Source organism: Belonocnema kinseyi, chromosome 5 (genome assembly GCF_010883055.1).
Source record: "Belonocnema kinseyi isolate 2016_QV_RU_SX_M_011 chromosome 5, B_treatae_v1, whole genome shotgun sequence".
Classification (NCBI taxonomy): Eukaryota; Metazoa; Arthropoda; class Insecta; order Hymenoptera; family Cynipidae; genus Belonocnema; species Belonocnema kinseyi.
The window spans coordinates 13632223-13652274 of record NC_046661.1 but is presented as its reverse complement, the minus strand read 5'-3'; the positions used below and the strand labels follow the sequence as shown (position 1 = coordinate 13652274).

The following is a 20052-nucleotide window of genomic DNA, read 5'->3' as shown; positions in this document are numbered from 1 at the left end:
ATTAACTATCCTTCCGCACGTTATAACTTGTAATATATCGTAGAATCTGGTGATCAGATCTTGATCCAAACCGGTTATTTTAGCAACCGATTTAGCTTTTCCTAAAAAGGAAGGGCAATATTTCCGGTATTTGTTGTTCCATAACCCTGCTTCACCACTTCAACTGTTAAACCCAGTTTGGATTTTAATTGTATCTGAATACGTTCCTTTCTTGATTTTTTCATTTCCTTTTCTTCCTTTTTTCTTGCGGAAAACTTTTTAAAATCCGTATTGTCGGAAACATGTAACAAATATTCCAGAACACGAATCCAGGCATGCAAGGTCGAGAGACCAAATATATAATGTGCCTCATTGCATCGAATTTTAGCTGCATATGGTACTACATATGGTATAGTAAGTTGTTAACATGTTTCGATCCAACTCCAAAAATATTGCAGCGAGAAGATGCTTTCTGTCCAGTTAGAATATTATATACCTTTCCATCAATCATCGTACACTTCAAGTCAAAGCTGATATCAAAACTGATTCCACTGACACCAATGGAATAGGTATGAACTTTTTACAGCAGCTTTATGTGATAGTTGTACTCTTTCTTTACAAGAAAATCAGTTTCTTTAAGGAAATTAAATTTAATTGTCCTACAGAAATTGACAGATGAAGGTGTTTTCTTCACTCTCAGAATCACTGTTATAAGATTCATCGTTTGCATCCACATCATCACTCTTCTTTGACCACTTTCGCCGTGTCATCTGATGCGCAGAAGCACCGTCCATACCCCACTTTCCAAAGAGTATTAGTTTTTCGCCAAAAAGATTAGCGAGATAATCTTTTTTCATTTGCAACAAGATTCGCTTAATTGTATGACCCAGTAAACTTATGAAATGGACACTTGCTCCTAAATTAGATGTCTCGACATGCTCACCGTTTCCTGGATAACAAGCTTTTTTCGCTTCGGAGATCTTTAAATACGGCGGATATGAATCATTGCCAGTTATTTCTTCATTGTACTTTGTTACCTTTTCGTATTTCCTCTTAGACAGACCTAAATCTACGTACATCGTTAAGATTCTTTGCAATTTATTCTTTTCATCATCTTCCTTACGAAACTGCGTCGCAGATTCGCTACCAGACTCTTTTTTGATCAATGAAAGTGCTTTGGATAATTCTTCCTTGCTATAATTTGAAGCAAGTTCTTGGACGCACCTTTTCTTCGTCTTTTCAGATCCATCTTCAAATGATAATCGTGGTCTTCCTCTCTTTAGAACATTAGTTAAACCTTTTGTTTGGATAGGTGGGCAAGGAAAAGGTACCTTGAACTCTCCTTCTAAGAATGCAGCATGATTTTGAACAAACAATGCTTTTTTCCTACAGACACTTTTCCATTTTCTATTATACAAAGGCATAAAAGAGTCAACCAATTTTTTCCTTATAACCATTAACTGACTTTCATCAAAAGAAGACATAGCATTAATATTATCCAAAATCAAATCTACTTTGTTACATTTTGATTGTGCATCGCTATTCCAAATGATGTCACATAAGTGCTGACTTTTTATTCTGTATTCCATGTTAAAAAATACTTCGAAGGATTCCCTCAATATCTCCGTAGAAACACGCAGTCTATTTCTGAACGTCTTCCATGAAGCAAAATAAAATAAATGCAGAAAAACAAATCAACAACGACTTGAACTTGCTCCTGCTACATTAAACTGTTTTTAGGTATGGTTGATACCAAAAACAATTTATTTGTAGCTGCAGCAACTTCAAGTCGTTCCTGATTTTGCCTGCTTCATTTGTTTTATGAATTAAAAAAAAATATTTACCAGTTTCTGTCACTATTAAAAATATGTCAGCAAATAGTCTTTTGCAAGACATTTTGCATTGATTCCGTAAAAGAAATCAAGCCTATAAATGAAAAAATGGTCCAAATGTGCAATTGTTTGTAAAAATTGTTTAAATAATTATCAGTTTTTGTCACTATTAAAAATATAATAGCAAAGAGTTTTGCAAGACATTTCGAATTGATTCCAAAAAAAAATCAAGCCTATGCATGAAAAATGGTCAAAATGTGCATTTGTTTATGAACATTGTTTAAATAATCAGCACTTTTCTATCACTATGAAAAATATTACAGCAAGGTGTCTTTGGTAAGACATTTCAAGTTGATTCCGCAAAAAAAAAAAATCCATCATATTCACGAAAAAATGGACCTCCAAATGTGCATTTGCTTATAAAAATTGTTAAATAATTGGCAATTATTATCTATTCTTAACTTGTTGTAAGCGCACATTATTATCAATGATACTTTATACAAAAGCTATGGGTTAAAATTAGCTAATCATTACGAATCACGAAAAAATGACTTTTGTGAATTAATTTGTTTATAACATTATTAACAATTTTTGTCGTTACTCTAACCCACTGGAAATTATTTTTAGTTACTTATTTAATTGATTTATGACCTTTTTTAATGAATTTGAAAGTCTTAGAGAAAATGATATCACGGAAAAGTTTAGCAACAAAAAGTTGTAACTTTGTTGTTCAATAAAAAATTTACGTTAAATCGAATTAAAAAATCCGCAGTTACTTGTTATAACTGGAAGCCTTACGGTCATTTCTGAAAAAAACATCAAAAATCCGTTAAGAAATGCACTGTCGGTCGATTTTAGTCCAAAAAGGTGTTTTTTTTACCAATGTGCGGCGGTACATCACGGTAAAGTTTTAGCTTTAACCACGTCTGAAGACTGTGTAATAGGTAGTTAGAGTCTGCAGCAGACTTACTACGACAATCATAATGAGCATCCTGAGGACATGGAGCGACCCAAAGATGATCACCTTCTACACTTTCTCTGCACGTTTCTTGGCATTTCGTTGAAAGGCAGGGATCCTTTTCAGACAATGACCCAGTGAAAGCTGGACACCTCTAAAAAACCCCCAATTATCAGGAAGATTAGCCTAAAAGCTGGTATAGCCGTCGCAACTCCCTTATGAGGTCTTATTACCTCTCTTTTTTTTATTCTCCATGGCTGTGATGTTTTTGTCGGCTGAAGCTGCAAATTCGATACCGCACAAGATTACTCAATGACAATTGATTCTATTTCCCTAGAAGCGTTTGACAAGGCGGTATCAAGGCTAATGCCGTAAGAGTCACAGAAAGACAGAGATGATAATAAAGCACTCTTAGTGCCGAATTCTGTCTTTGAATGTACTTCATTCCTGCGTGAGTTAGGCAAGCGGTTAGTTTCCATCCCAGGTTCTCTGCGTGTGCATTACACGCACTAAACTTATGATCGGGAATGTCTTTGCTCAAAATGTGATGACGGTATGCTAAAGTGAAAATGACACCGTTTTATGGATGCCAAAATTATACAATTTATAGATGACTTCAATCCATGTGATTTAAGGAAAGCAAACTGTAGTTCAAACGAAATCAAATTATCCTTCACATTTTTGTGGGAGATATCGAGCATATTTTTGCAGAGGATCTGTTCGCGGAAGTTTTTCATCTGTGCTTTTCTCTTCTGGGCCTTCAAGAGTGATTTTCAGCTTGCATTACAATATTTCTGATATCTATTTTTACATTAAGTATCCCGACATTGTTATACATTGAAACGATATTATTATTTTTATCTCTACTTTTCAAATCATTCGATTTAAAGATTAAACTATAATCCTATTATTCAACAATGATTTGCATACACACATCTTTCTTCACTTCTAATGTGTGCCCTACGTTTCTTTTCTTTTTTCGCCTACTTTTCATACGACATGTAGCTCTCATGAAGCTTTTTTACAGAAACTGTCAAGTAGCTCCCTTCTCTCCATGTTTCTTGAAAAAAACTTTTGCTGACTCTTTATCCCTTTTCTTGCTCTCGTCTTACTTCTCTATCCACTTTTGGACCTCCTTCTCCCTTGGTGTGAGATCGTCTTCTATTCGAATCATTTCTCTTTTCAGTCTACTTTTTTTTCGCGCTTACCCTCCTTTTTACTTCCCAGAATGCCATTTTAATTAATATCCCCCTCTTATCACTCTACATTTACGAATTGAAATCTTTTACTTGGTAATCTTTTACTTGTACACCCTTTATTTTTCATTCCATATATCTTTCTCCCGATGGCCTCAATCTTCTTAGTATCACCAAATTTGTCTAATTTGTCTCTCCTTTATCTCTTATTATATTTCACTAACCTTCAATCGTGTCCAGGTTGTCTTTGTGGATTCCAATCCTATTTGGTCTTCTAGTCCTTTCTATTTTCTTCTGAAAATATTTACCCTTCCCATTCTTGTAATTATTTTCTCTTTCCTTTCTTTGATCTAATAAACCTTTTTGGCATATCTTAATTAATCCTTCTAATTTTTTATTTCCACCACCCACTACACATATATTTCCCTTGCTTTAGCCTGTACGATGCTCACCGCTTCTTGCCTTATTATGTTCTTCTTCTACTTGTTCTCTTTGAAATGTCCATTCTTTAAGTTATCTGCATTTTTCATATAATTTCTCTTCAAAAGTCTCAAAAGTCGAGAATCCCCTAATCTATATTTCCTTACGCGATACGTTCGAACATGTTTCACCTAATAAGCTCTAGTTTATTCTGTTGTTAATTTTAAGTATGTATTTATCAAGGAGAGACCCTTTACCTCATTTCTAGTGTTCACTCATACTTTATTCTGTTTTCATATTCTCTTTTTTACTCTCTTCAGTTCGGCTCCACGAGAGCAATAGTTTTTCCCTTGATCTAAAAGTTTCTTTTTTCGATTTAACCCTTTCCTCAACCTTACATATGACTCTTTTCTATTTTTCTCTTCAAAGTCTGTTAATTTTCTGTGGCCTTTATTGTTCTTTATACATTTCCTTTTGTCAGCACGCTTTCCTGGTCGCCATTTTTTGCAACGGCGCACAGTTTGTACACACACATTGTTTGTACGAAGTACCAAATATTACTGACATCTGAATAGTCTAAAAATCGGCCGACGACTGCCGACGTTGGTCGACGTTTTTTTGACATACTGACGATTCAAACCGTGAAAGTGGCGAATCTATCCGACAGTAAATTTATTCACGAGTATTTTAATAAAACAAAAATTCTATTCGGTTGAAAATTGACGAATCATCGATTTTTTGCACGAACAAATCCAAAATTCCCCACTGTGAGGCGCTGCTGCTTGTTTTAGAGAGTTCCATTTTTCTATTGCTTGAGGCCATTGCATCAATTTAACTTAATATGTGACGTACCACGAGAAGATACCTAACGAGTACTTTTTTTTAATTGAGCCTGACAGCATATGCTAAACAACATGCTTTCCGGCAGACTGTTTATCCTGTAAAAACACCTCCCATCACTCACCAACACTTTCAAACGCTCTGCGATCGGGTCTCTTGTAGACATGACCTACTGTGACTGTGTTGTAAGTAAAGGGGGTTATTTTTCTGGGTTGCTCTTCTCGGCCGTGATTCTCGTTTGAAGCCTTTCCCTAAATCGCCTGCCTTGTAAAATTTTCTCTCGGTGCATTAGGTGACTTTTTTCATGAAACGTCACACATACTGATGATGAGTTCGTAGTTAAAAGTTTTCAATTTTGATCTGCACCTGAATTTTGCGAGAAGGAAGTTTCAGGATGGAGACTCGTTTTTTATATTCTTAATTTAGTTTATGAATGTAATTTATGAATGTAATTTTTTAAGTGTAAATATTACATATTCCGTTTAAAATTCCAAAGCATATATACCCATTTTTTAGGGTCCAATTCCATTATTTATAAAGGGTCGTACTGATATAAAATGATCAACCCATTTCAACAAATTTCTTTCACTATTGTCAATGAGTGCTAATTCTACTCCTCATTCGTTGAGAACTCACTCATTACCAGATTTGTTCATTAGAGCTTTACTGCATACATTATACAGAAATTGCATACCAACCACGTTCTTTTTACTTCTATAATTCTCGTGGAACTTCCAGGTCTCACTAACAAACAGCACAGTGATTTCAAGCATTCTGAACACCTAGCCTCCACTCATCGCCTGCAACTTTTCCAATGGCATGCTATTCGCCAACCGATTTTTCAATTCAATCCGAGGTAACGTTATTATTTGTATTGTTCTGTATCTGAATTTAACACCCGACTTAACTTACGACAACTTAAAGCGATAAATATATTTTATTAATCATCAAATCGTTTTCAAAAATTATAATTAAAATTACTAATATAAAAATACTTACTCTTTCTAAGGCTTGCCAATGCAAATATCCTACTGGATAAGCAGGACTCAATTTTTCTGTTAGCGTAACTTTCAATTTAAAGAGAGGACAATAATCAATGTCCAACCTCCTGTATCCTGCTTCATCAGCTTCACGTCTTAAAATTCTCATGAACCAATCCACCAGATCTGCAAGTTTATAACGTCTCGGCCTGAAAAAGATAATTTTCATAAAATCGAAAAATCAGATCGGCAACATGCCTAATTAATTCATTAATATTATTTCGAAATATATTCGTCAAATATATTATTTGTCCCACATAAAAGCAGATGGAAGGCGTCTACAAGATGTTCCGGATGCACATATGAGTCGAAAGAAATATTCAAAAAAGTTATTGAATTAAATGCTTCATAATTACTGAATAATTATAACTTTATTATATTGATGACTTTAAAAAATCTATATTGGCATGATTTTCGTACTTAAGTTTAAAAATAAATAAACAAACCGCGTTATTACCACAATGTCACTTTTGACTTTTTTCCCTCTGGAAGTGACGCTGTTCGTTGTCACGCGATATTTTTCAAATGAGATGGTAAATCTAGTTTTCCTAAGGGGCATCAATCTCTCTATGCATCTCACTATGCGTGGTTGAACCTTCAAGCTTTCTAACAGATAGATGGTAAATCTAATAGAGGTTGAATCGAAAGCTTTCCGGTAGTCAGTCCAGGCCATTGACAGGACGCATTGATCGGTTGCTGCGTCTTTGTAGACGCACCTATCAATTAGCAGGTTCTTTCGGCATCCTGCTAAACCTTTTTTTGAGTCACGTTATTCGTATATCTCTCTCCACCCAGGCTTGATTCTTTAAACAATCCTGTTGTTCAGGATCGCTGTGAAGATCTTAAACAGTGTGTTCAAACAAGTTATTGGCCTGTAATTATCTGGGTTGAACAAGTTTCTTTTTTTCGGTAGGAGTATAGTATAATATGCGAGCCATATGTTGGAGTTTAAAGTAAACTTCTTCCACCAGAAATTCTTCATACCAGCTGGTCCTGCAAAGGAAAAGTTGTTCGTACACCTTAGTGCTTTTTTTTACCGTTTAAACTGTGATTGATGGACATCCCTCCTAAGATGTAAAGTTGTCGCAAAGCTCCTTGAAGCGGATGATATTATCATTATCTTCTTTCAGTTCCCGTATTTTCGGCATTTTGTATACTTCTCTCCAAAAAGTCTCTACCTCGTTGGGCTTGGGTGGATTTTTGACAGAAACAGGGGGAGCGCTGAAGAGGCGCGATAAGTCAGTAAGAAACTGTTGATTCTCCATAATCCACTTTTTCCCTCTTCTGTATTCTCCTCACGTAAGGTAACACCCGTATTTGGCAACAAAATGCTGCTTGATTTTCAGCAGCTTTGGCTTGTTGAGGGTGTGATTTAAGGTTCCCAGTTCTTGGGCGAACTTTCGAACCCTTTCCTTGAAGGTCTAACAGATGTTATGTATTCAATTACACACTGAACAGAAGACGCATTCTGTCTTGCCCATTCAATCTTATGGTTCAGTTGATGCATGCGTTTTTTAGGCTTTTGATCCATCGTCTGTTTTAGCCTTCGGTTTGAATCAGCCGAGTATCTCTCAGTGCCATAAACTGAACAATGAATGGTCCAGATGTCGGAGTAGTCCGAGATATCCCCACGAAGGGAGGCATCCATTTCCGCCCGAGTTTAGGGCTAAGAAAGAATCTGTATGTTAATGTTCCTCCTTATCCTGAAGTCACTATCATCTCTCAGGATGTGCCTGCTTTCCGCGGTTGGGCTCAATGTCGATCTTCGCAGGACTCTCGAAAACTCACACACACACAGATATCGATCTTATCGCTCACTTAAACTAACGCACTCACTGTTAGTTTCCATCGCACTCAATTATTTATTAATCCTTCGTACAACTCTCAAATCAAGATTGTCTTGGTTGCTATCAAAAGGTAGGCACGTTGATTTCGCTATGACTGGTACAAAACGCGCTAAAGCTCTGGATTTTTCTGGTACCACAGAGTCTACATTAGGGTGGTCTAAAAATGCATGGCAAAATTTTTTTTGCATGCTAGAGGGCAACAATCCCCCCGATTTTATTCGAAATCCGAAAAAAGAAATTCCCTAATTTCTTATTTTTAATTTTTTAATTTTAACGGGTGCCGGTTTTGACTTAAAGTTTCCCATTGAAAATGCATAAGGAAAAATCACTTTTTTTAGTTTTAAGATTAATTTTTTAGAGTTTGAAAAAATTTAATGGAAAAGTATGAGGGCCTGTGGAGAATTATCCAACGAAGAATCTCATCTATCAGCAATATGGGTTTGACACCCCTAAACACCCCCACGAGTACCTGAAAACTACCCTTAAAACCAAAAATGTCAATTTTTAATGAAATCGACCTTTTGAACACTATATTCTCGTACTTTTTTACTTTAAATTATTAATATTGGTCTAGTGGATATATTTACTATTATTGTTTAATTAATTTTCAATTATTTAAACAAATGGAATTTGTTTCAATAATGTTTTTTTCTCGAAAATTCATTTTCCCCTTTAAAATTATTACTATTAGTCTAGTAGAGCATTTATTAACATTGGTTAATTAATGTTTTCTTATTTAAACAAAACAGATTTGTTTAAACAATTTTTTTCGAAATTTCGTTTTTTCCATAAAAATTATTACTATTTGTCTAGTGGAATATTTATTAACATTAGTTCATTAACTTTCAATTTTTTAAACAAATGGAATTTCTGTAAATGATTTTGTTATTAAAAATTATTAATATTTCTTCAGTGGAATATTTATCATCATTCTTTGATTAATTTTATTTGGAAAACAAATTTTAATACAAATTATTGCTTAAATATTACTGATAAATTAATTATTGTAAAATTAATAATTATTAATAAATATTCCACTAGACCAACAGTAATAATTTTTATTTTAAAAAACATCAAAACGAAATTATTTACACAAATTCCTTTTGTTTAAATAACTGAAAATGTATGACGTTATGATAATAAATTTTCCACTAGACGAATAGTAATCATTTTTATGGAAAAAACTAATTTAAAAAAAAATTATTTACACAATTTCCATTTGTTTAAACAATTAAAAATTAATAAACCAATATTATTGAATATTCCACTAGGCTAACAATAATAATTTTGAGGGAAAAAATGCATTTTCGAAAAAAAAATTTTAAACAAATTCCATTTGTTTAAATAATTAAAAATTAATTAACCAATGATAAAAAATATTCCATTAGATCAATATTAATAATTTCACGTAAAAAAAGACCAGAATACAGTGCTCAAAATGTCTATTTCATAAAGAATTGACATTTTTTGTTTTAAGGGTAGTTTTCAGGTACTCGGGGTGTGCTCTACAGGCTCCCATACTTTCCTGTCACATTTTTTCAAAACCTAAAAAATTATTCCAAAAACTCAAAAAAGTGATTTTTCCCCATGTATTTTACATGGGAAACTGCAAGTCAAAACCGGCACCTGTTAAAATCGAAAAATAAAAAAACACAAAATTAGGGAATTTCTTTTTTCGGATTTGGAATGAAACTGGGGGGATCGTTTCCCTCTAAAAAATAAAAGCCTTTTTGAGCCACCCTAGTGTACATACTCGCCATAAATCCTCCTCTAACAGGGATGATGCAACAACCATGGAAGAATGGCAACATCGATGGAGATTTCACCACCGAGGGAGATGAACCAACAAGTTGATCCCTGAGTTAAGCACCTGGTTAAACCGCAAGCATGGTGAAATAAATTATTATCTGACGCAATTCTTCTCAGAACATGGTGACTTTCGTAACTAACGCTACAAGAGCGGTAAAGTCAGCAGCACAAAGTGTGGGTATTGCGAAGCGGAAACGAACAACGCGAAGCAACCTCTCTGCGAGTTCTAACGTTGGGCCAAACTCAAGCACAGGCTAGAAAGCGAAATAGGATGCGGGACATCAGTTCCGCTGATGAGGACGATGCGTGCAGTTAGGGGGAGGAAGGATTGACCAACGATACTTAACCATGCCCCGCCAAGATGGTCGAAGGACGATGAGCCCAATGTGCAGAACATTAGTACTACTGAGGACGATGCGTACTTCTTGATTGAGACAAGAGGCGGATTAACGCAGAAAACCAGCAGAAGCCTTAGAAGGCAAGAAAACGGCACCTCCTGAAGTAATGCGAAAGCGTTTCCGGGTCCCTTGGTGGCATCATTATAATGACAGAGTTGATTTTGTATAATGTGCAATTATACGCAAGGTATAATTGAATCTTATATATGTCAGGCCATTGTAGTGATGCGTCGACCAAGATGCCCACACTACCAAGAAGTGCGGACCCTTGACGTTGTGTTTTTGAATATTTTTCACCATACAAGTAAATTCTCCGGTATCGCCTGAAGTGATGAATGCAGTCTTTGCTCGTGCCTTTTTAGTTAAGGGGACTTGCATATATCCCATTTGCAAATCTAATACTATACATAGATTACAATCGCTGAGCTTCGATAATTGTTCGTCTATGTTGGCAAGAAAAAAGTGTATTCATTCTGCTTGTTTAGGGACAAATAGTCTAATACTAATCTCGGTTCTCCATTTTTCTTTTTGATTAAAAATGGTGCGCTTGCGTGCAGGGATATGGTATCCGTTACTAACCGTAATTCTATGTATTCTTTTAAAATCGTTTTCGTCATTTTACGTTTTAGCTGACTCACGGGATATGGCTTTCTTGCCAGTGATTTACTGTTCGGTATTTCTTTTACGTCCATTTTGATGAGGTTCGTGCAAACCATTCGCGTATGTTTAACACAACGTCCTTTTGATACACATTAAAAAGACTTACAAGCTCGTCGAAAATTTGTTTTGGTTGATTTTCTTCAATGCTGATATCTGCCGTGTTGATTGTTTCCCATTTTGAGGTCTCGCTGTGAAGTTCTTGTAGTGGAGAGCTCGATGTTTTGGCAATCACTCCGCCATCCTTAATTTTTCTCGTAGTTGAATCAGAAATTTATTTTTATGATCTGCTACACACACAGTAAGCCGATCGAGGCGCTAACTCCACGGTATTCAATCCTGTAAAATTTCCGATCGAATGTTCTTTTACGTTGTTTTTTCCTAACCTCGAGAACTCGTTATACACAAATGCTCGCGTGTTGCCGATGTTATAAAAATCAAGAAACTCCGAATCGGTGAACGACGTGCCAATTATGACGTCAACTCTGCTTGGCTGTCGTCAGAAACTACTAGCAATTGCACTTCAGTTTTTTAACACCATCAACAGAAATACTGGCGCAGACATATCCAGGGGACTCCGTCACGAAGTTTTGTGGACCGAAGCTCTTCAGAGAAATCTTCCTCTGCATCATGTTGAATCCGAACTTTAGGACCAGTGACGGTTTGATTGTGCACTCTGCTGCTCCGGTATCAAACAGTGTGATCATTTGATAGATGTTGATGAATGGTTCTTTTATATATTTACGGACTTTCACATCCTTCTCTTCCGACTCGAATTGCTTAATCTCCATTTTCTTCGTAGTTTTGTTACTGTAACAGTGTCTTTTCATGTGACTTTTTCCTCCACACTTAGTACAACTCTGTTTCGTCTGCGATTCAGGACAGTTTCTCGTCATTGTCCAAAAACGTTACAATCGTAACACTTAAGCCGATCTTCGGCATTCTGAACAAGCGGTCGCTTGTCTGGACTTTTGGAGTTGGTGGGAATCGGTGACGTCTCTCTGATTGAACTGTCGCTCGTTGGATGTGTTTTCGTTGTAGCGTTGTTTTTTCATTTCGGGTTTCTTATCTCGTAGACCTTAAATACGGTCCGTGCGTTGAGTGTTCATGCGATCGTGTTCGATTATGCCATGCATAAGTTCATTGGCATTAAGATAATGGACATCCCCAGGTCTTTACAGAGTCGAAATTTACTGTAAAAGTATATTGTCAGTGATTCTTAATGTCCCTGTACCCTCTCAACCATCCTCCTCTATTTATGTGAAGTACTGCTCATCAAAATAAATGTTCTCGTGAGGGCTTGTGTAAATGCCTCCCATGTGGTGCGTTTCCCAACGCTCGAATGCATACGTTTAACAATACCTGCTCTCTTCTTCTTGCGTCTTCCACCATATTCCACAACAGCTGTTCTAGAGGTGGCTAGAAGTCGTGTCGCTGAGGTCTGTCTTGAGTAGGAGGGGAAATCCCTTCTCCTTGACTGTATCCTAGTGGTTGATTTCCCATTTGGGGACCTTGCACCATAAAGCCTCCTCTAACAGGGACGATGCTGGCATCATAGCAATCTAGCAAGTCTTCTTAGATTTGATTCGTCTACTCAATGTGGGTGTTCCACTGGTTCATCGTCGTGTTTCCATCTAAATTAATTTCAGCACTCCGAACTCTATAGTGATCAGAACTGCTTGCCGACCCATTGTCGGATGCTCTGCGCGTTCGATTGTTTGGAACCGGATTTGCAACTTTTTGGTGGTTTGACGGTGTCATTGTTGTTCCCACGAGCACCTAGGGAAAGGGTTCGTTCATCCTTGTAGAGCCTCGTATGCAAGGATAAGGCTGCTTACTCTGAGATGTCGCCTGGTATCCCAGTCACCGTTTAAGACATCTCTCCCAGGTCCCATTCAGCATTCGGCACGGTTGCTGCTCCTCCGCTTAGGGGTTATTGTTTCGGGACCATCGCTGGAGAATTGTCCGCGACTGCTTATTAATTATCGTATCGATATTCAGCAGAAACCCTTGCTAAAGGAACCCTCTATCAGCAAACCGAGGACGCGTTAAGTGGCTTTGTCATAGACCCTTCATTTTAATTCCAAAAGAATCGAAACCGAAATTAAAACCGAATATGTATACACTAAAAACGGACATTGTGATTGGAATATGCATATGGAAAGATTAGAAATGTATTTCCTGGCTAATGATGTGAGTTAAGAAAAGAAAGTGCCAATGCTAACAAAAGTTGATGCAAAAACTTATTAATCGTTCTGAAAAAGTACACAATAGAACTGGTATGCGATTAGTTCGTTAATAGACCAGGTGTGGTTTCCCTCCGGGATTCACTCTAGCACCTACTCTACTTAATATTTATACCAAATTTAGCAATGTGGCGATGCCTTTGTGGAATCTTTGAAGATATGGCTTATCTTCTTAATCGCACTCTTTCTTCGAATTAACAAGTTTTTGATATTTTAAGGAAAACTTTTAGAGTACTTTAATTGTCTCAATAGGAATAAAGAATCAACTCCTAAACCAACTCTTATCCTCCTAATTGAAAACCTCATTATTCCTTTCTTTGAGTACAGCTGCATGGTATATGAAGATATTACTGACAAGCAGGATTAATGCTTACATTCAGTTCATATATAACAACCCCAAAAGTAAACATATTACCCACTGTCTTAAGAACGCCAAAAGAAGACCATGTTTCAGGGGAAAGTTTCCAAGTATCTAATGATTAAATTTGAACAAGGCATTCTCACATAGCTACATTAAAATTAAAAATTTAATAAATAAAGAAAAACAAACTCAAAACTCAAAATAAAAAAATTACCAAAACCTACCAACGTGTCTTTCTTCATTCAACAACTGTTTTAAAATTAAATTATGGTGGGATAATAATCATACATTAAGCAAAAGTACAACTAACCATATTTAAAATAGGTTTAAACATTTCAATACTAGCCCTTCCATGACCTCTTTTTCCCCCTCTACTACTCTCCTTTACACTTCCCCGTCCTACTTAACATCACCTAATCATCCTTACTTCCCTATTCACCTTCTTTCACTCTCTCACTTCTCCAGCATCCCCTCCCATTTTTCCCCACATGGGAAAAAGCTGGAAGGGCGTACGGAAACTGGACCAAATCTATAAAGCTTGCTGTCCGGGGCTACGAAACCCTAAATATGAATAAAAGAGCATTCTGCAACAATGTATTATGCGCCACTTGTCATAAGGGTCCTCTGTCAGTAAAGAGAAATCTGTGAAACTTTATTTGAAATCTGGGATCATTTCTCGCCTATACCAAAAGAGAAGCTGATGCCATCCGGACGACCGAGACCACTGTGAAACGAGGTAGGGAAAGGAATGTAGTCAGAAAAGAAAAAGAATAGAAAGTGCAAAATCTGTGAATGGGCAAAACATGTGAGCTTGTATGGGAATGAGGTAGAAGAGGAATGGAAGATAAAGGAAGCTGACAAGAGAATATGGTAAAGATTTTATGGGAGGATAGATTGGTGGAAGAGTGAATGAGGGAGTTGTAGGGGGCTAGAGGAGCGAATGAGAAAGAATAAAAGAATCCATGCTTTTACATTCGCTTTTACACTCTAATTTCGCTTTTACGCTCGCTTTCAATCGCTTGTTCACTAGTTCGCTAATACTTCCCAAATTGCGCTACAGTAAAAACTGGGAATAAGGATCTAGATATAAGATTTTCTGTAAATAGTTGTAAACAACTGTAAATTGTAGGGATAAGGTTTTATAAAATATGTACACGGAGGTATTGTAAGAAATTGAAGGCCCCTAATAATTTTTTCATTTATGAAAATTTCTTTGGTATTCCGACGCCATGCACAATTCCAAATAAGCTAAACCCACCGCCACAATCCCTGAAACGGGATTCCGAATATAAATATCCTAATCCACTGAATAAAAGCTTGTCCAAATATCGGACAAGGATCTCGCACTGCGTTACATTTTCCGACAATTAGCGAAGTCTCGAAGCCTTTTACAACAACCCGCGATTTCGACGAAAAACCCCGACCTAAGTTTTCCTGAGGCGCAACACCACAGAAACCAATTGACCGGAAAAGTTTAAATCATCATTCCAGGTTCAGATCCAATACCGACAAGGACCTGGATAATGAATACTGAAAGTATAAAAGAGAACCAATTTTCGATCGCTATTCTGCCTGCGCGTAGGGTTCCGTATGGATGTAGAAAGAGAAAGCTCGTCCGAAAGGGAAACAGCTAAGAACACAACGTCGTCTACAAGATGTAGACTGGGCAACCGAGACTTAGGAAAAATCATATTAAGTTGCAAAATAGTTTTCGATGGCAGCAATAATCTCAGTCCTGATAGCTTATTGATCAAAATATAAGACTGTAGGAAGTTGACCCAAGTAACGGACGATGAACTTCTTACAGCAATACCGGTATTGGCCCTGGAAGTGCGGCCCACCTCATTACCCACTCGATCGACGTACATGTTCATGCTCCTATGAAAGAGAGTTATCAGATAGTGCCCCTAAAGTCCAGGAAAGCATGTCTGAGGAGGTGGATCGGTTACTTGCAGAAGGGATTATTGCGGAATCATATAGCGGGTGGTCAGCGCCGATAAGTAATGGCTAGCAAACTTGGCGGCAAATATAGACTTTGCCTAGACTTCCGAAAGTTGAACGCACATTCGAAAAAGGATGCTTACCTTTTGCCCTAAATGACAGACATACTACGACAATTAAAAGAGGCAAGATTTATATCGAAACTGGACTTGAGTGTCGCGATTAATCAAATCCCGTTAGTGAAGGAAAGCCAATCGTACATGGCTTGCACCGTTACGGGTAGAGGACTATTCGAATTTAAAAGAATGCCATTCGAACTTACTGGGACCCTTGAAACCTTTTGAAGACTGATAGATAGATTTAGAACCACTCAAATCAGGCATAATGTCTTTAATTACCTACACGACATTATAGTGGTGACAGAGGCTTTCGACAAACACGTACATTGGTTAGAAAAAGTTCTTAATCGGGAAGATGAAGCAGGGTTAACAATAAATCCTGACAAGAGATAATTTTGCTGTTCAGAAGTGAAATATCTCGAATTTGTCGTCAATAAAGACGGCTTTAAAGTGGATCCGGACAACGTCTATCTAATAGTTTACTATCCGGCCTCCCAAACGGTCAAACAATTTCGAAGGTTTCTGGGAACGGCCTCCTAGTACCGACGCTTAATACCGAAATTTGTGACTATAGCAGAACTTTTGTGTCGGTTATTCAGGACCAACGTGAAGTGGAATCGGGGCGATGAACAGAATGATGAATTGAAAATTTTGAAACGCGTCTTAACTGAAGCAGATGATAGCTTTCGCCAGTAGGATACTAACCGCGGCGGAGAGAAATTATACCGTCATTGAGCAAGAGTGCCTCGCAGTCTTGCGCGACATTCAAAAGTTTATCGAGTATTTTGAAGGGTTCCATTCCAAGGTCATGAGAGACAATAGCAGTCCCCGTTGGCTGAATGAGCGCGAAATCCTACGGGAACCCTCTTATGTTGGGATTTGGAACTGCAAGGTTAGAAGCGAAATTTGTCCGAAGCTGTGGCCCTAGCCATATGTGTAAAGTATAACAAGCCCGCCTAGCCGGCTTGATGGGTCAGCGCGTGGTTGAAAAACCGTGAACAGTAGTTGCGGGGGATGTCGTGGGTCTATTCCGAGTCAGTAAATCTTGTTACAAGTACGTCGTAGTGTTTCAGGACCTCTTCAAAAAATAGTTAGTATATTACTAATTTTGGGCCCCACAGCTTCCAGTACCGAAGCAGACTTTCTTAGTGACAGAAAAAAGCACGCCATATTCCGGCCCGTAATCAGCTGAGTTTGCCTTCGAACGGGGCCGTCAGAACGCTAGTAATAGGGGTGGTTCCGCCGACGACTAGTTGGTAACGCTCGACTACGCCCGTCGTTGGTCTCGTGTTTGTATAGTTACACTAACTTTAGCTTATTATTTGATGAACATTATACTCTACGATTATAAGCATTCCATTAACTTTGAGCATAAAAATGTTACTTTGCATAACTATAGCGTATTCGGTTATCCTGCACTGGTGTACTCCGATCTGCACCGAAGCAGGTCCTAGTGAGAAGAAAGAAGTAAAAAGAAATAAGAAGGAGCGAACGAAGTACTCTTGGAGTACACCAGTGGAAGATAAACGAATGCGCTATAAATCAAAAATGATTTTTTTTTTCTTTTCTGATTGACAAAAGTCCTCATTAAAAAGGTAACCTAAGATCTTCATTCGGAAAGTCGAGACATGTTTTATAGTAGCGTAGTATCTGGACGCTGAGTAAAACATGTAAGATCTCTATGGTACTTCATCCAGCATGTCCGTTTGACAACAGAACTTGATAATAAGTTTCTTTTTGTTTTCCTCATACATAGAGAAAATAGCAAAAGTCCCAGATGTAAGATCCAAAAACGTTTCATTAATTAAACTTAAATAAATTTGTTTTGACTAAAGCTCGTCCCTTATTATTTCCCTGACCATTCTTGATATAATTAAACTTAGCCGTAAGATAATACCTCGGAAGCTGACGAGCAGCTGCCCATCAAAATCAAATGGAACCCCGAAACCCCGAACCTGGATCGCACATTCGAACCTCAAACCCTACATTTTTTTCAAAGAAGAATTCTTTTATTCGTCCTTTTTCATTTGCATTCTTTTTTTTTTTACTCTTTCTTTTCTCTTTTGTTTATTTACCACTAATAACCGGTGGGAGCCATTAGTATGAGATATTCACTTTCATTTTCGTGAATGTCCTATTCTTTTATGTGAACAAGGGTTTCTTAGTGGTTGCTTTGAATTGAAGAGTACTCTAAAGCATTATATTATGAGTCACTTGTCATAAGGGTCCTCTGACATGTGAATTAAGGTATGAAATTATTATTAAGGGAAGCGGCGTATAATGTACTGTTGTAGAGAACGCTTCAATTAAAAACTTTTTACCGCAACACAAAATTATTGATCTTTTAAAGCATCAGATTTTTTCATCATGATATTCTTAGATTGAATGAACGCTTCCGGAAATTGTGAATTTACAAAAATACTAAGTCTACGTGAAAAGTTAGAACAAGGGTCACGCAACACCAGTAAACACTCACGGTTTTATGTCTTATAATTTACTTATTCTCTTTTTTATTCTCCTATTCTTTTATACTTTTTCACAGAGCGAAACGTGTCAGCAAAGAGACATTAACTATTTTCATTTAAAAAATTGAACTGGCCAGATGTATTCCGGAAGTCAAAAATTAGTAATTGTGACTATGATACAGGGAGCATTTCCGAAAATATACGAGTCTCTAAACTCGACTTCCTTGCAGTACCTGTTCAAGAGATCCCAGCTACGGCCCTGATTGGTCGGCAAATATCGACTTGTAAATCTAGAGGTTTATATGTTCCGCTGCTACTTTGACCTTTTACTCTCGTTCTAGCCTTCCATAGGAGCACTGTCGATACGAAAACGGTTATACAGGACTAACCTAACAATGTCGAGTTCTGAGGAGAAAACTTCTTCAACCGTTTAAGGAATAAAATTGGGAAATAAGAAAGAGTAAAGTAACTGTAGATATGAACTTTTGTGTTCCGGTAAACTCGATGGCCGAACGGTCATTAGTCTGAATGAAAATTGTTACTGTAAAGAGAAATGAAAACGATCCGCCAGGTGTTCCGACAACGGACACACACGTCTATTTAAGTGCAGCGAGTGTTTCCGAGATCTTCGTGCGTGCTTGATCAGCGTCGGTGTTAGTTAATTTAGAATTTTGTCGTGATTTAAGACATTCGTTTCTGAAATAGAATAACTTTCTGTTCATAGAGTTAAAATATTATATATATTATAATATATACCGAAGGGCCTATGACAAAGCCACCGAACGCGTCCTCGGGTTGCGGATAGAGGGCCCTTGTACCAAGGGTTTCTGCTGAATATGGTTACAAAAATAAATAGCCAGTCGCGGACAATTGTCCAGGGGTGGTTCCGAAGGAAATAACCCCCAAGCGGAGGTGTGAAAACCGTGCCGAAAGCTGAATGGCACCTGGGTGAGGTGTCTAGAACGGTGACTCTGGGATACCGGGCGATCTCTCAGAGTACGCAGCCGTATCCTTGCATGCGGGGCTCTACCAGGATGGACTAACCCCTTTCCCTAGCTTCTCGTGGGAACAACAATAACAACACCAAATATAGTTGTAGTAAGTGCGGTTCAAAACAACAGAACGCGCAGGGCTCCCGACAATGGGTCGGCCAACAATGCCGACTAATCTAGAGCTGGGGGAGCCAATGATAATGGATTCAATGCGATGGATCAGCGGGATCTCGTGACCTTTGGGTGGACGGAGCAACTGAATTACGACTTGCTAGAGTGCTACGATGCGAGTGTGGCCCGTGAACGGGGTTACATAGCATGGCTGCATGCTCTGTGGTGCGCGAAACACCCGGAGCTATCGCACTTTTCGCCGCAACTTCTGCGAAACCATGCTGAACTACTCCGTAAAAGGGGCTATGTAAGCGGAACGCCTACTCTACCACAGCTAGAATAAGCCGGCAACAAAGAAAGAGAGGCGACACTAAGACCAACCGCGGGCAGGCATCCAATAGATGAAGAGCGATGCTTTACGACCCGGAGAAACATCAACACCAAGGTTTCTCTCAAGCCTAAAGATCTGGCTGAAATGGTGACGAGCTTCGTGGACATTTTTCCGGTGAATCCGACCTCTGGGGTAACAATTATTGTGTATATAATGCAGCGAGAGCTTTGACCGATGCGAACCGTAAAACAAAACCAACAGGTGATCATAAGACCAAAAGACGAATGCATCAACTTGCCATAAAGATAGGCTGGGCAAGACAGTACGCGTCCCGCATTTAATGTGTGATTGACTATATCACATCTGGCAGGAATTTTGCCGCCAAGGTTCGAAAGTTCGCGCGCGAATTCCGGACCCGTTATCACACACTTAACAAGTCAAAGCTGCTGACCAACAGGCAGCATATTGTTGAGAGAATACGGATACTATCTGACGCTAAGAGAAGTCTAG

At 37.9% G+C, this 20052-nt stretch overlaps 1 protein-coding gene across 2 annotated transcripts in view; it reads right to left on the bottom strand.

Moving 5' to 3' along the window:
* The window catches only part of LOC117172428 (NADH dehydrogenase [ubiquinone] 1 alpha subcomplex subunit 9, mitochondrial), a 227313-nt gene that overhangs the window by 5448 nt on the left and 201813 nt on the right, over nucleotides 1-20052 (bottom strand). For both annotated transcript variants that reach the window (XM_033360350.1, XM_033360351.1), the window contains exon 6: nucleotides 6225-6414. In XM_033360350.1, the coding sequence (XP_033216241.1) occupies nucleotides 6225-6414 (190 nt within the window). The remainder of the gene's footprint in view (nucleotides 1-6224; nucleotides 6415-20052) is intronic.